Source organism: Polyodon spathula, chromosome 15, assembly GCF_017654505.1.
Source record: "Polyodon spathula isolate WHYD16114869_AA chromosome 15, ASM1765450v1, whole genome shotgun sequence".
In the NCBI taxonomy this organism is placed as follows: Eukaryota; Metazoa; Chordata; class Actinopteri; order Acipenseriformes; family Polyodontidae; genus Polyodon; species Polyodon spathula.
In genome coordinates, this window is record NC_054548.1 from 17,651,590 (window position 1) to 17,665,178 (window position 13,589).

Below are 13,589 nucleotides of genomic sequence, written 5' to 3' on the forward strand. Positions count from 1 at the left end.
AGACGTGCGGTAATTGGAGCCGAGTTCAAATCAGCATGAAGTTTTAACATCTACTCTCATGTAATGGAAATCAACCATTCTCAGGAAAACAGATCAGGTTATCTGTGAAGCGACAATAAATACATCCTATGCATTGACATGCAAACAGTTCATTTGTTGCGATTTTTGTGTGTTTGTTTTTTTGTGCTGCTCAGTTAAAGAAATGCTATGCAATGAAATAAAAATCTTTAATTTCTGCTAATTGTTATTTTTTGTTTTCATTATATTTACTGTTATAATAATTTAATTACTGTATATTACAATAAACAGGATTTCAATTATAGGAAAATATCAATACTAGGACACACAAAGGAACAGAATTATTATGCATATCTGTTTTTTTTGCTATTATGAATTAAAAAATGTTACTATTACAAAACTAGTCAAAAATTGTGTTACATAGTGTAATAATAATAATAATAATAATAATAATAATAATAATAATAATAATGTTACCGTGTCTATTGACTCTCATATTTCCATTATCAGTGCAACCTGCTAGCTGGAGTACCTGTGGAGTTTATTTCTACTGTTGGGTTCAAAATGAAAAGACAAGAGTTATCAAGTATATTCAATACACTGCAAAGCATCTTATGGGAACTTTGTGCACAATGGGTAACAAAGCCAGTCAAACCTCATATTAATGATATTGAATGGTTTGTTCTGCAAACCATGAAGAATGATTGTGTTATTTTATTTATTTATTTATTTATTTTTTAAATTAGAGAACCCCAATGACAAAGCATAAGTGCTTAACACTTGCATTCAGGGGATCTGAATTTCAGTGTGACCATTTGCTTTGCAATCAATTACAGGTAGAGCAACCTTGATGACAGCAGTTTCATTTTCCAGGCAGAGTTCCCACTGGAACATAGAAGCCCTCTTTGTCATCAGACATTACTAATGAGGATATGTGACCTACCATTCAGAGCACATGGCACCAGCTTTCACTTGCTCTGTGCTCCAGCTGGTACCTCTATTGACAGAGATACCGATATAAGTAGGACTCCATTTCATTAAAGAGGTTTTTCCTTAGATTTTTTTCTAAATTAAAAAAAGGTATTAAATGCAGAACCTGGAATACCTACACTTTATAAAAAATAACATCCATTTCTACAACAGATTTACTGTGCTTTTATCCAGTCCAAAGTGTTAATGTAACAATAACATAGGTGCACATATGCATGCTAATATTTCTAGTTTTATAATAGTAACATTTTTTAATTCATAATAGCAAAAAAAACAGATATGCATAATAATTCTGTTCCTTTGTGTGTCCTGGTATTGATATTTACCTATAATTGAAATCCTGTTTATTGTAATATACAGTAATTAAATTATTTTAACAGTAAATATAATGAAAACAAAAAATAACAATTAGCAGAAATTAAAGATTTTTATTTCATTGCATAGCATTTCTATAACTGAGCAACACAAAAAAACAAACACACAAAAATCACAACAAATGAACTGTTTGCATGTCAATGCATAGGATGCATTTATTGTTATTATTGATAACCTGATCTGTTTTCCTGAGAATGGTTGATTTCCATTACATGAGAGTAGATGTTAAAACTTCCTGCTGATTTGAGCTCGGCTCTCACCAAGATAAGCACCAACTAAGAGGTAGCTTTATGGTAAACTAATGTGATCCATCTGCATCTCCATCCATTTGCGTTTCTTTCCATCTAATGATGTAGATATCCTTCTGCCTAGTGTCGATGGCTGAAGTGTAATGCTGGTTCCAGGGATCAGCTTATTTTGCCTCCCCAGTGCCACAGTGTGGACTCCCCAGTGCATCAGCATAACAACTGTCTGGATTGAGCTAAGTAGGGTACTTCTCTGGGGTCTTCAGGTGGGCATCTTCCATCCTCTGTGTTTCGTCGACTATCTCACTATCATTATCAAGAGGGCTTGACAGTGATTCTGATATCCCAGCATCATCCCCCTCCGTCCCCCACTCAACTCAACCCAGCTTACTTACCCGTACATCAGCGTTCCTTTCATTCTATTGTGCTTGAGATCCTCAATCAGAATCTTTCCGTCTCAACCACAGCCAGTTGTTGCTCCTCTCTCCTGCTTCAGATAAGTTCTTTACTGTGCGACGCAACACTTGGCCACTGAATCCAACATGTCTGAGAAACCAGGTTGTAGATTATGCCACAAATCCTCGACAACTCATCTCCACTGGGTAAACCCAGAATCTTCATCTTCGCTGTTCCGCTTCAGCAGCTAGTTGAGTGTACCGAAGTTTCTTCCTCTCATATGCCTCATCTATGGTATCCTCCCATGGCACTGTTAACTCTACCAGGTGAAAAAGGAGTGCTGATCCAGACCACAAGACAATATCTGGTCGAAGGTTAGTGGTGGCAATCTCAGATTGAAAAATAAGCCATTGACCAACATCTGCCAGTATTTTCCAGTCTCTAGCAGCTTCCAGTTGTACTGGATGAGGCTTGCTTTTAACACTTTCTTGGCGGTTGCTCTCCTGGGTGGAGGAATGTTGTCTTTTGTGTGTAATGTTTTGATGGAACTGGTGGCAACTTATTGGTCATGTTATGCTTGTTTTCCAGTGCTAAGGCCAAACATCACAGCACCTGGTCATGGTGCCAAGTAAACCGTCCTTGGCTAAGACCCACCTTATATTCTGTGAAAATGTGCGAGGTGATGAACACAAAGAACATGAGGGATCATCTCCTACCCAAAGGTTTAGGTTCTGTGGTGATAGCAGAACATGATATGTTGACCTGTTCCATTGTCCATAGGTCTTTCCAGCCGATCTTGCATAGTTCCACACTCTCCCATCTCATCCATTCTCCCTGCTTGGCCTGGGAAACACTTTCTTCCAGTTTTCAACACAGGTGCTGCCTTCCTTACCCATTTGTCGCGTGACTCTACTAATGTCATTTCCAGTCAGACCTTGGCGCAGTTAAACTCCTTGGTTAGAGCAGAGACTGGTAGCTGCAGTATTCCTTTACCATAAAGTTCCACTCTGCTGAGGCAGAGTGGAAGTCCCAACCATTTCCTGACATATGAACTGATTAAAGCTTTCACCTTCTCTACTGTTGTCAAAGAAACCTTGTATACAAAGTGGCCACAGCAGCCTCAGCAATAGACCAAACTGAAAGCACAAGAGTTTTAGTTTGCCCGGTAAAGCGCTGCTGTCTATGCTCTTCAACCCTTCCACTACTTATTGTCTAACTTCTCCCACACAAACTGTGTCCTTTAGATCCCTGTTACACCATATCCCAAGACTTATCATTGGCTTCTCAGACACTGTTAATGTAGAACCTTTTAACTACTGCTTTATCTTTAATTATAGAGATGCTCCTTGATTTAGTGGGCTTGAATTGCATTCATGCCCATTCAATGTTATTGGTTTTTGCCCAATAACTGACTAGTGCAGGCTATTGTTGTAGTCATGGTTGTCATGTCATCTATGCTTGAATTGGTGGTAGTCGAATTCCAGAAGCCAAGCACTCTCCTCCCACTACCCATTTTGATGCCCTAATAATTACCTCCATTGTCATGGTAAAAGCCAGTGGAGAAATGGTACATCCTGCCATTATTCCAACTTCTAGGCATTGCCATGTAATGCTGAATTCTGAAGTTGAAAAACTAAATTGCAAATCTCCAAAGTAGGCTTTCACTAAATTTGTTATTGTAATCGGTACACTGAAAAAAATAAAATGCTGCCCAAAGAAGTTCATGTGGCAATGAACCATATGCATTAGCCAAATCTAGGAATGTCACATGGAACACCTTCCTCTACTTTTTAGCGGATTCAATTTGTGCCAGATCACACTCATGTGTTCTAATGCCCGTTTTTTGTACTGAAGTGTCATGAAGCAATTCTTTAATAGGTAAGTTGACAATCTCTGAGCAATAATGCTGAAGAAAATCTTGCTGTCTACATTTAATAGGGAAATAGGGTGAAACTGATTGATGCTTGTAGAATCTTTTTCTTTTGGTATAATGACTCCACCTGCTTGGCGCCATGCTCTTGGTACAACCTCTTTTTCCCATGCCACTTTCATCAATTTCCGTAGGATACGTGGAACTCCTGAAGCACTCTTGTACACTCTGAATGAAACTCCATTAGGCCCTGGAGATGAAGACGCCCTTGCTTTTTTCACAGGTTGCTCTAGGTCTTTCCACTCAGGTGCACAGTCCTCCATTTGGTATTCTGGTGGATTGATAGGTGGGGTGTCTGAAAGAATTGACGTAGGCTTTTTTTTAAAATCTGGATGTGTTCCCTCCAAATATCTCTCCAGCTCAAACTTAGATGCTTTTAGTGTGCTATTTTTCTCACTGGTGTCCCTTCTCCCTCAAGCATTTCATTCTCCCTTGATGAATCTTCAAACCCCTGACCATTGTCTCCTTGCTCCAGCCACAGACACAAACCAGGAGTCCCATGTCTTTGCTAACTGCAGATCTTGAACTAGTCTTTTGTGAAGTACTCTCCATTCTCATACCCATTTCCGTTCCTAAGTCGCAGACTCTAGGGGTAATTGTGCTGCTGTTTCCAAGGATCCCCTGTGATGCTGGCTCAGTATTTTCTGCTTTCTGGTTCAGTGCCTGGAACTTCAACAATAACATATTGCATCTTAATTGCTGGTACTCAGTGCTTCCACATCATTAAAACAGCATCCAAAGACCCTAGATTTGTGGCAAAGTACCGAATGCTTGAAATCCTGTACATGAATATCAATAGCCTTCCCATTGTGCACATAGCGAGTGATTATTTACCTCCTAGTCTTAAACAGTCAGACAGAATAATTTGTGGTTCAGTGAACAGGCATAAGAAAGGCACATGTGGAAAAGTGGAGGCTTTACTGAAGCAATGAACAGTGTTATACAACAGAGCAGAAAAGTACAGCATGTGCTATTATAAAAACTTGATTTTACTGCTTTCATAACACAATGAAATAATGAATACAGTTGTTTAAATGGACAAAATGGTTACAACCACTGGTTAGAAAATATTGTGGAAAAAAAGCAATGCCAGATGAAAGCTTGTCATTCTTTAGATCACTGTGTATTTTTTATTTAACAGAGCAGTTAATCACATAACACTTTGAACTTAGCACTGTTCCCACTACTTGCAATAACTGCTTTGTATATTAATTTAAACAATGTGTTGTGACTAACTTATTATTTTGCATGATCAGCAAACTTGTGCTTTCTAGCTAATCAACTTTTTTGTGGCTGGTGTTAATTCAAATAGTTTTAAATACATATTGTGCTTGCGCTCCGTCTTTCGGGTGATACGTTGTTGTGACTCTGCAGCTGATGCATAGTTCACAAGCCCTAGTCTCATATCTTGTAAAGTACTTTGTGATGGTGGTCCACTATGAAAGGCACTATATAAAAATAAAGATTATTATTATTATTATTATTATTATTATTATTATTATTATTATTATTATTATTATGTCACCATTTGTATTAAACTATTATATCTGTCACCATTTGTATTAAATTACTATCAGATAACCTGTTTAAATTAAGAAATGCTTTTATTTCTTTCAAATTTAGTTTTAAAAGAAATGTTTTTCTACTTGCCAAGCATTGCATTTATTCTGACAGCTGACATGATCATTTGTTCAGGTTTTCTTTTTTTTTTTATAATCATAAGAGTGCTCTTTTCCTCCATCTTGTGGGATTGTAATTTTGCAACATTTTGTTTAATCTGTGAGTTTCGATCAAATGTTAACAAAAAAAAGAATACGTGATTTCCACTACATGAGAGTAAGTTCACTTTGAAAATTAGATCCATTAAAGTCTACATATCACTGTACAACAGTTGGTTTCACATCATCAGCACTGATCTCGGACAACCTTAACTACGATTATTTTAGGCAGTAGTGTAAGAGGTACACTGCCGGTTATTGGGACACAAGGAGGGTTGTATATTTTAAATAAAGTGTCTCAAAGCCCTTGTTCTCCCCCCCCCCCATTAACACCATTAAATACAATTGGGACATATAGTAGAAAAAGGTCTGCGGTAGATCAGGCATACATTTATTAAGACAGCAGTAGTAATATTCTCTGCTAATTAGATTATTTTCAAACACTTGTTGTGTATACGTTAATTAATTAATTAATAATAATAATAATAATAATAATAATAATAATAATAATAATAATAATAATAATAATAATAATAATAAAAGCACTGGATAAATTAATCTAGCTGCTTAAACATGCTGTGAACTTCACATTTCTCAAAGTAACGTATTAATTATAAAACAATTATAAGACGTTAAAACTGAGAAAGGAGCATGAACACACCTTTATGAACAATGCTATTGAAATTATTTTTAACAATACAAAGTTAGACAAAATGGACAATATTTTGTTGGTAGGTTTATTTTTTTTATTTTATTGTTTCTTAATGATTGAATAAATTGGCATCGTATGAACATCAGGCCATAAACCTAAAGACAGAAAATAAGGTTAATATCTATTAAATGCACCAAAAAAAAAGACAGCCCGCTCTTTTACCCATTCTGATTCCAGTGCACAAGACATATTGTAAAGCGCAAGCCATATAAAGCAGTACCTCATACACATTTACAGCAGGAGCCCATTGTTTTTTTTTTTGTTTTTTTTTTAAACATTGAAAGCCATTTAGCACATTATAAGAGAGGGAATCAATTTAACCTACAATATAAAGCTCAAACACATCACTCAGTGTAGCAGAGGCAGCACTACACAATCTGTTCATAATAGTAAAAGTACATCAGGGAAATGGCAGGTGGCTCTTAAAAGGAACAAAACATACCTGCAATTAATCATTTAGTAGTGTAAAAGCTGAGGCTGAACTAGTATTTTTTAAAGGTGGCATCCTATTTGAGTGAGGTCATAATATCGACCTTCCTATGTTTGCATGAACAAATCATAATAATAAAATAGCACAAACATTTACTAAGATGTAACTTCAGACAAAAATTTATTCCAATAAAAAATATAAACTAAAAATGTTAATTAAATGGTGGTAAAAAACACATCCACCTTGTAATTTCATTTCTAAAACTATTTTTAATTTACGTTGGAGAAAAAAAGGAGCAAACTTAAAACTGGTAAATCTGTCCCAAAAAACCCTAATAAAACATAACCTCAGGTAGTTCCAGCCCAGATACATTTTCAGAGATACAAAAACAAATGTTCTTCACAAAAAAAAATAAACTGCACCTTCAAAAACGTACCTGTACAAATAAAAGAGTTCCAGTTTCTGTGAACTTAACAACATTCAGTTTGTCCAACCCACAATCAATTTTACAGAAAGCATTGATACATTAAGTACATGTCCTGTCCTATGATATATTCAATACATCATATACCCTGTTTTAGTGTTATACAATTCACACACTGACTTTACACTTTAACTTGCATCTATAAGGTTGCCAAAGAGAACTACAGCATATAATATGTAGCAGCGGTCTGGTTTAGGGTAAACTACTGCACCTGGTAGACCCAGTAGAGTACTAACCAGGCCTAACCCTGCTTAGCTTCTGAGACCACACAAGTTTTTTGATCTCGCCTGATCACAGATTTACATCTAAAATACACCAGATTTTCTATTGCTTCTTTATGTGTTTTTGGTTTTCAATTAATCATGTGTAATTACGAAAAGGCATGGCACAGATGCAGTAATTGTAAGTGTCTTGATATTGACTACCTACAATCAGAATTAGAGGGTTGTTAAGTATTCATGTGCATTCAATTCAAATCCAGTTTTATGATATAATACAGTTCCAATAAAGACCAATTGGCTCGGTCATCCAATACATAACACAATATGGTATTTTACCACTGTGAGTATATTGCAGGGGATCAGGTTAAGCTGTACTAAGAGAGAATATGCTTCAGAGCCCTTTTGAGGCCACAAGGGTGCTTTATCATCACCATAATGTGAGTAATGAATAAGACAATGATATATAATGTCATTCTAAACAAGAAGAAAAAGAAAAATAGCTACAATACCTTTAAAGCCAATCCGATTCTGGGATTAGTCTATAGTTTAAGTGCCTTTTGTATTCATTTGAAAATGTACTCCTTGTATACATTTTATGCTCATCTGTATTTACAAACACTAGCTCTTTTGTAATATTATTATTATTAATTAGCCATTTAGCAGATGCTTTTATCCAAAGTGACTTACAGAGACTAGGGGGTGAACTATGCATTAACAACTGCTGCTGCAGAGTCACTTACAATAGGACCTCGGTTTTACGTCTCATCTGAAGGACGGATATCCACCAAATACTGTAGTTACAGTACATTCAGCTTTAAAACATATGATATATGCTATCCAAATTATATAGCCAACAACTATTGAAATTAGAGAACATATGATTATAAGGAACAACTGTTAATATTGTAAACTAACTACACAGAAGCCTATTCAATCCTGTGCCCATAGAGTTGAACTTTGGCTTGGACACAATTCAGTAAAATGCTGCACTGCTATTCAAAACAACACTTGGCAGGACTCACAAGGGCACAGCATTCCATTTTCAATGCGGATTGTGTAACAAGTGGGCTCAATCGCATAACTTTATCAGCCACTCATTCTTCAATAACTGCTCAAAAAAACCTGAAGAATTTGTTCCACAGTTCCACATTACAAGATAGCTCCTAAAGACATTAATCCAGGTCAGAAGATACTGACAGAAACAAATACACAAACATGTGTTGGGCAAGATTAACAGAAGCAGAGAAACAAGTTCTAACATTGCACTTTTTATCAATGAGTTATAGTTTATAACTACCAAATATATAGTCCAGGCTCTCTTTGAGGTTGATGGGATGATAGTATTTGGAACAAAAATTGTTTTTTTTGACATATTAGTCTCTGATATTGGACTGAGTGGGAAAATACAGAAAAACATTATTAAGGAGCTTGCTTTTCCATCAGAAGATGCAAGCCTGATGTCAGGACACCATAGGGTTCGGATAAAAACCCTTCACAAAGGGTGCCAGTGGACTGAAGTCAGCGAAAGCGGCACAGAACTGACTTTTTCATTAAAACTGTTTGTTTCAGTAGTCTAATCATTCAATCTGTATTTAGCATATGATGCTAAAATATTGGAACATTATTTTTGGAAATGTTATACTATTAATAACAACTGCACATATTTATATTAGTTACAGTTACATTTTATGTGGTCAGTTTAGCAATTGCAAAAAGCACAGCAGCTGGAATTTGCAGAAGGCAAACTGACAGCTGATAACTACAGTTTTTTTTTTTTTTGTAACATGTAATTAAATTTCAACTATTTGACATAGGTGGTAGTGTTTTAATATAGTTATTAATACAATTTATCGTCAGTAAAAGAGCTTTATAAAATAGAGGAGCAGTCTTAGCATCATAGAGAAAATGTGTTTAAGGTCAGTTTACTAAAATCAATGAGAAATTACCAGGTTAGCGTTCATCTACAATGTAGCAAATGTACAATATTATGTATTTGTGTACGATAAAAATAATCACATGTAAATATTAAATAAAAAGATTATCAAAACTAACAATGTCTATGTAAAAATACTTTTTATATAGATTATTTTTGTTTCTCTAAGTGATTGTAAAACTATTCTGTTTTTTTAATACAGGCTCAATTTACCTTGCTGGTATTGCATTTTGTTTTCATATATAATGGATTATCTTGAAATATGTTAACTTATATCACATGTTTACAATCAATAATGATAAGCTATTTCTGAGGAATAAAAATGCACTTTGAACAGGGCCTAACAAACATAATACTTACAATTAAACATTGTTCAGACAGGTAATAGATCTGAGTGAATATGCTGGGCAGCAGACTGTCCAAAACAATGGCTAGCGCGGTATAAAAGAAGAATAGATTAAAAATGTTGTTAAGATTTTTTAAATCCTGTGAATCATTAGCATCGCTAACAAATATGACTACACCATCGTGTGCTAGATATTAAATATAACAATTGGGTTTTGGATTAAAATCCAAATCTTCTTGTGGGTTTTTAATAAATAAGCTGCTGGCTGTTTGGAAACAAGTATTTCAATGACATACATCCCACATCCCTACATCCCTACATAAATACATACATACCTACAATCATACATACATACATACTCCATATACCCCAACATTCTAATTCTCTTAGTAACCTTGTGATGAAGCTTGCTATCTTTAGCAAGCTTCATAACAATTGAATTAGTGGTACTGTATCTGTCTCTATCCCCAATGTCAGGCACAAAGTGCCAAACTGTAGTCTCTTTAAAACAGGAAACCTACAAGCAGTCACTTTCTCTTAGTTGAAAGCAAATTACTAAGGCATCTTGGTGATCAGTTAATTTCCAAAGGTACTTGGTGACCAGTACCTTTCGTGACCAGTTAATTCAGGATTAATTGGATACCTGCTGCTGTTGCTAAAAGTGCACTCACGAACTGTAAGTAAAGCTAGCCATTAGCCATGAAAAGTAGAACTTTAAAAATGCAGGCAGCAGAGACTGATCTGGGCAACAAGCAACATTACATTTACAGTAGAATGTAAACATGGCAGTTGACTTATAAACCAAACATTTAGGTAAAGAAATTGTTGCATGCTCTGCAGAAAATAGAATTCTGATTGTTCAGTAAGAATAAAACTCACACATTACAAATAGACATTTTACAGGGGTGTAATCCCATTACTATTTTGTTAAATTGTCCAAGTGGTTGATTAAATCCATGTCGATTCCCTGGAACAGTAAAATGCTCTAAAAAAAAAATCCAAGTGTGATTTATGAAAGTGGGGTACAGACAGATCAAATCACCCCCTAAGTGCTACAAGAAAGTCATGAAAAGCTGCAGTACACTTTATATATGTATAATTTTCATAAAGATAGGACCATCACCTTTTGATTGTATTCACATGTTAAACCGTACCTTTTACTGGTAAATACATATTACATTGTTATATGTCTCATCCAAAAAGATTAGACTTGGGTCTTGATTTAGCAGGGCTTTTCAGGGGTCTTTCTTCATCTTCTGTTTCTTTAAAGAAGGAGCTATGGATTATTTGGGTTTTAAATCTAATTTGTTTTAGTTTGGGCCTTATTCTGCTCATAGATGTTTTCCTGTAGACGGACTTGGGCTTTACTGCTGCCCCATCAACACATGAATCATCTTCGGGAAGATTCAACAGTTTGTATGACAACAAGTTTGAAGGAAGAACTTTTGACAGCCTCCAGCGCCCAGCCCCATTACCTAGATTGTCAGCATCAGAATGCTCAGCAGCACCAACAATGTCTAGGATATCTCCACCAACATTTTCACGCAGATACTGCCAAGCCTTTTTGCCACTGTAGTCCCTTATGTCCACATCTGCATCATAGGCACCCACTAGTAATTTTACTACTTGCTCGTGGTTGTGCATGGCAGCTAGATGTAAAGGTGTATAGCCTGCACTGGACCTAGTATTAATATTCAGTGGTACAGCGTGCTGTTTGGCAAAGTTAACAAGCAATGCTATAAGTTCTTGTTTGCCATGTTTTGCTGCCCAGTGCAGACAAGTGAACCCAGTTACAAAGTCCCTTTTGATGACCAAGTTGGGGTCACATGCCAGTAAGCGATTGAGGCTTTCCCACTGGCCATCAGAAGCACACATCATCCATTCATGTTCCATTGGATCTAGGGCCAGTGATCTGCTGTCTTCATCTGCAGAGGACACCAGGGAGACTGAGTCACTTTCACTTTTCATGGAGTCCTTCTGTCTTGGTAACAAGGAACCTGGGGTTTTAAGAGCCATGCTCCTCCTCAGTTGGGGTGAATTGTTCATCATCATATCTCTAAATATTTTTCTACTACCTTTAGGGGTGCTACCACCACTCTCACTCCCAAAAGCACAAGAGGAATCAGGTTGACTGTATGCTGAGCTATCTTCAGCCAGCTTACCAGACTGCTGTTCTCTGCTGGCCAGCAGGGTATGCTGAAAAACATTTCTTGAGCTTTGTCTCCTGTTCGGAATCTCTGCCAAGAGCGCACCTTTACAGTCTTGATGTAAATCATCTTTGCTATCCCTCAACTCAAGGTTGCTTTTGTCAGCTTCCCCATCTGCACCCTTAGAATCTGCAGTGTGCTGGCTCACAGGTTCTTCATTTCCAGCACCGCAGCAGAGTGGAGCAGTACCTGATGCCAAGTTAACAGACGTGCTGCATTCTTCAACAGGCTGAGAAAAACACCCCTCTTTAATTCTTTCTGCGTTTTTATTTTCAGGAATTGCAAATATGTGACATTTGACTTCTGTGGGCAATGGAGAAGCTTCTGTCACTGCTATATCTCTTTGGCGATTACAACTATCAGCATTAATGTTCGTAGATGAGCCGGTATTTGTGTTCCCCATTTCTGACACACCCGTGTTATCCAAATCACTACAAAGTTTAGAATTTCGGTCGATAGATGAGGCAGCTGCGACGGCTGGCTTGACTTGTGACAATGTTAACGATTTATCTTCAGAAATATTTGCAGAATCGTCTGGCCGTATTCTATGTGCAGCTTTGTTAGTTCCGTAATCCCACTCAGGTACAAATATTTCGTGTTTTGCAACATCGTTTGCGGTATTGTTTAAACTAGCTTCACCACCAACAGGCTTTGACAGGAGAGCACTTCCATCGTCAAAATCTGCTCCGCCTGTTCTATCAGATTCTGCCGGCCACCCATTACCAAATCCACGACTACAGTCTGCATTGTTCTTAGGGCACTGGCTTGTGTTAAATTCCTGAATAGAAGTACCAGGGCCACCTTTTATTCCACTGCCAGCACTGTCTCCATCTGTCTGTTTCGCAACGCGCTGTTTCAACGTATCCCTGTACTTTTTTTTCAGACAAACGTACTTCACGTCGTTTTCAACCTTCACAAACCCAACGGTGTCCACGAACTCCTTGAACCTTTCCTTTGCCAGAGCTTTCTTGGCAGGGTCGTTCAAAATGAAGGGTTTGAATTTATCTATGAGATCCACGTTTCTCACTTTGCCCCCTCTCTCAGTCAGAAACTGTAAAACCGCGTCCTGGGTGCATTCAGTCGCCATTGAATGAATTGTTAAATACAAATAACAAAACACCCTTTTTATTCCAGTGATAATAACTTGAATCTGGATAGTCACGGGTAATCCTTCATCAATTTAAAACAGCTGCAGCATTGCGTTGCCCTGTACCACTCTGACAAGACTAGGGCAGATACACAGGACCAATGTAACAATCCCCGCCTCTAGCAACCAGGGTTTACAGTTTTTTTAGCCGTTTAAGAAACTGTAGCACTATGTTCGCCATGTTGGCTCCATTTTTCTTTAGTTACGGACGCGATGGTGTCTCCTGGGTAGAAACAAAATGGCGTCAGTTGCCCATCTCAACTGTAAACCTTGTTAGCAACCACATATTTCCAGAATGGCTCAGACTTCAAACATTAGCAGAAACCACTTCATCTCAGGGGGTGTTTCAAATCTACGCGAGCCTTTTGATTTAAGCATACATCTTGACATTCGTAATTTATACGATTAAAAATTAATATATTATTAGTTTTCTAGCC

At 37.0% G+C, this 13,589-nt stretch overlaps 1 protein-coding gene across 1 annotated transcript; it reads right to left on the reverse strand.

Moving 5' to 3' along the window:
• Positions 1-8,775: 8,775 nt before the first annotated feature.
• On the reverse strand, positions 8,776-13,266 carry LOC121327913. The gene has a single exon (XM_041272245.1). It carries the CDS (start codon positions 13,090-13,092, stop codon positions 10,990-10,992), a length of 2,103 nt encoding a protein of 700 aa, XP_041128179.1. The 5' UTR covers positions 13,093-13,266; the 3' UTR covers positions 8,776-10,989.
• Positions 13,267-13,589: the final 323 nt, after the last annotated feature.

Bases quoted from the DNA above. Each gene is read 5' to 3' on its own strand.
- LOC121327913 (XM_041272245.1), bottom strand. From the start codon at position 13,092: ATGGCGACTGAATGCACCCAGGACGCGGTTTTACAGTTTCTGACTGAG.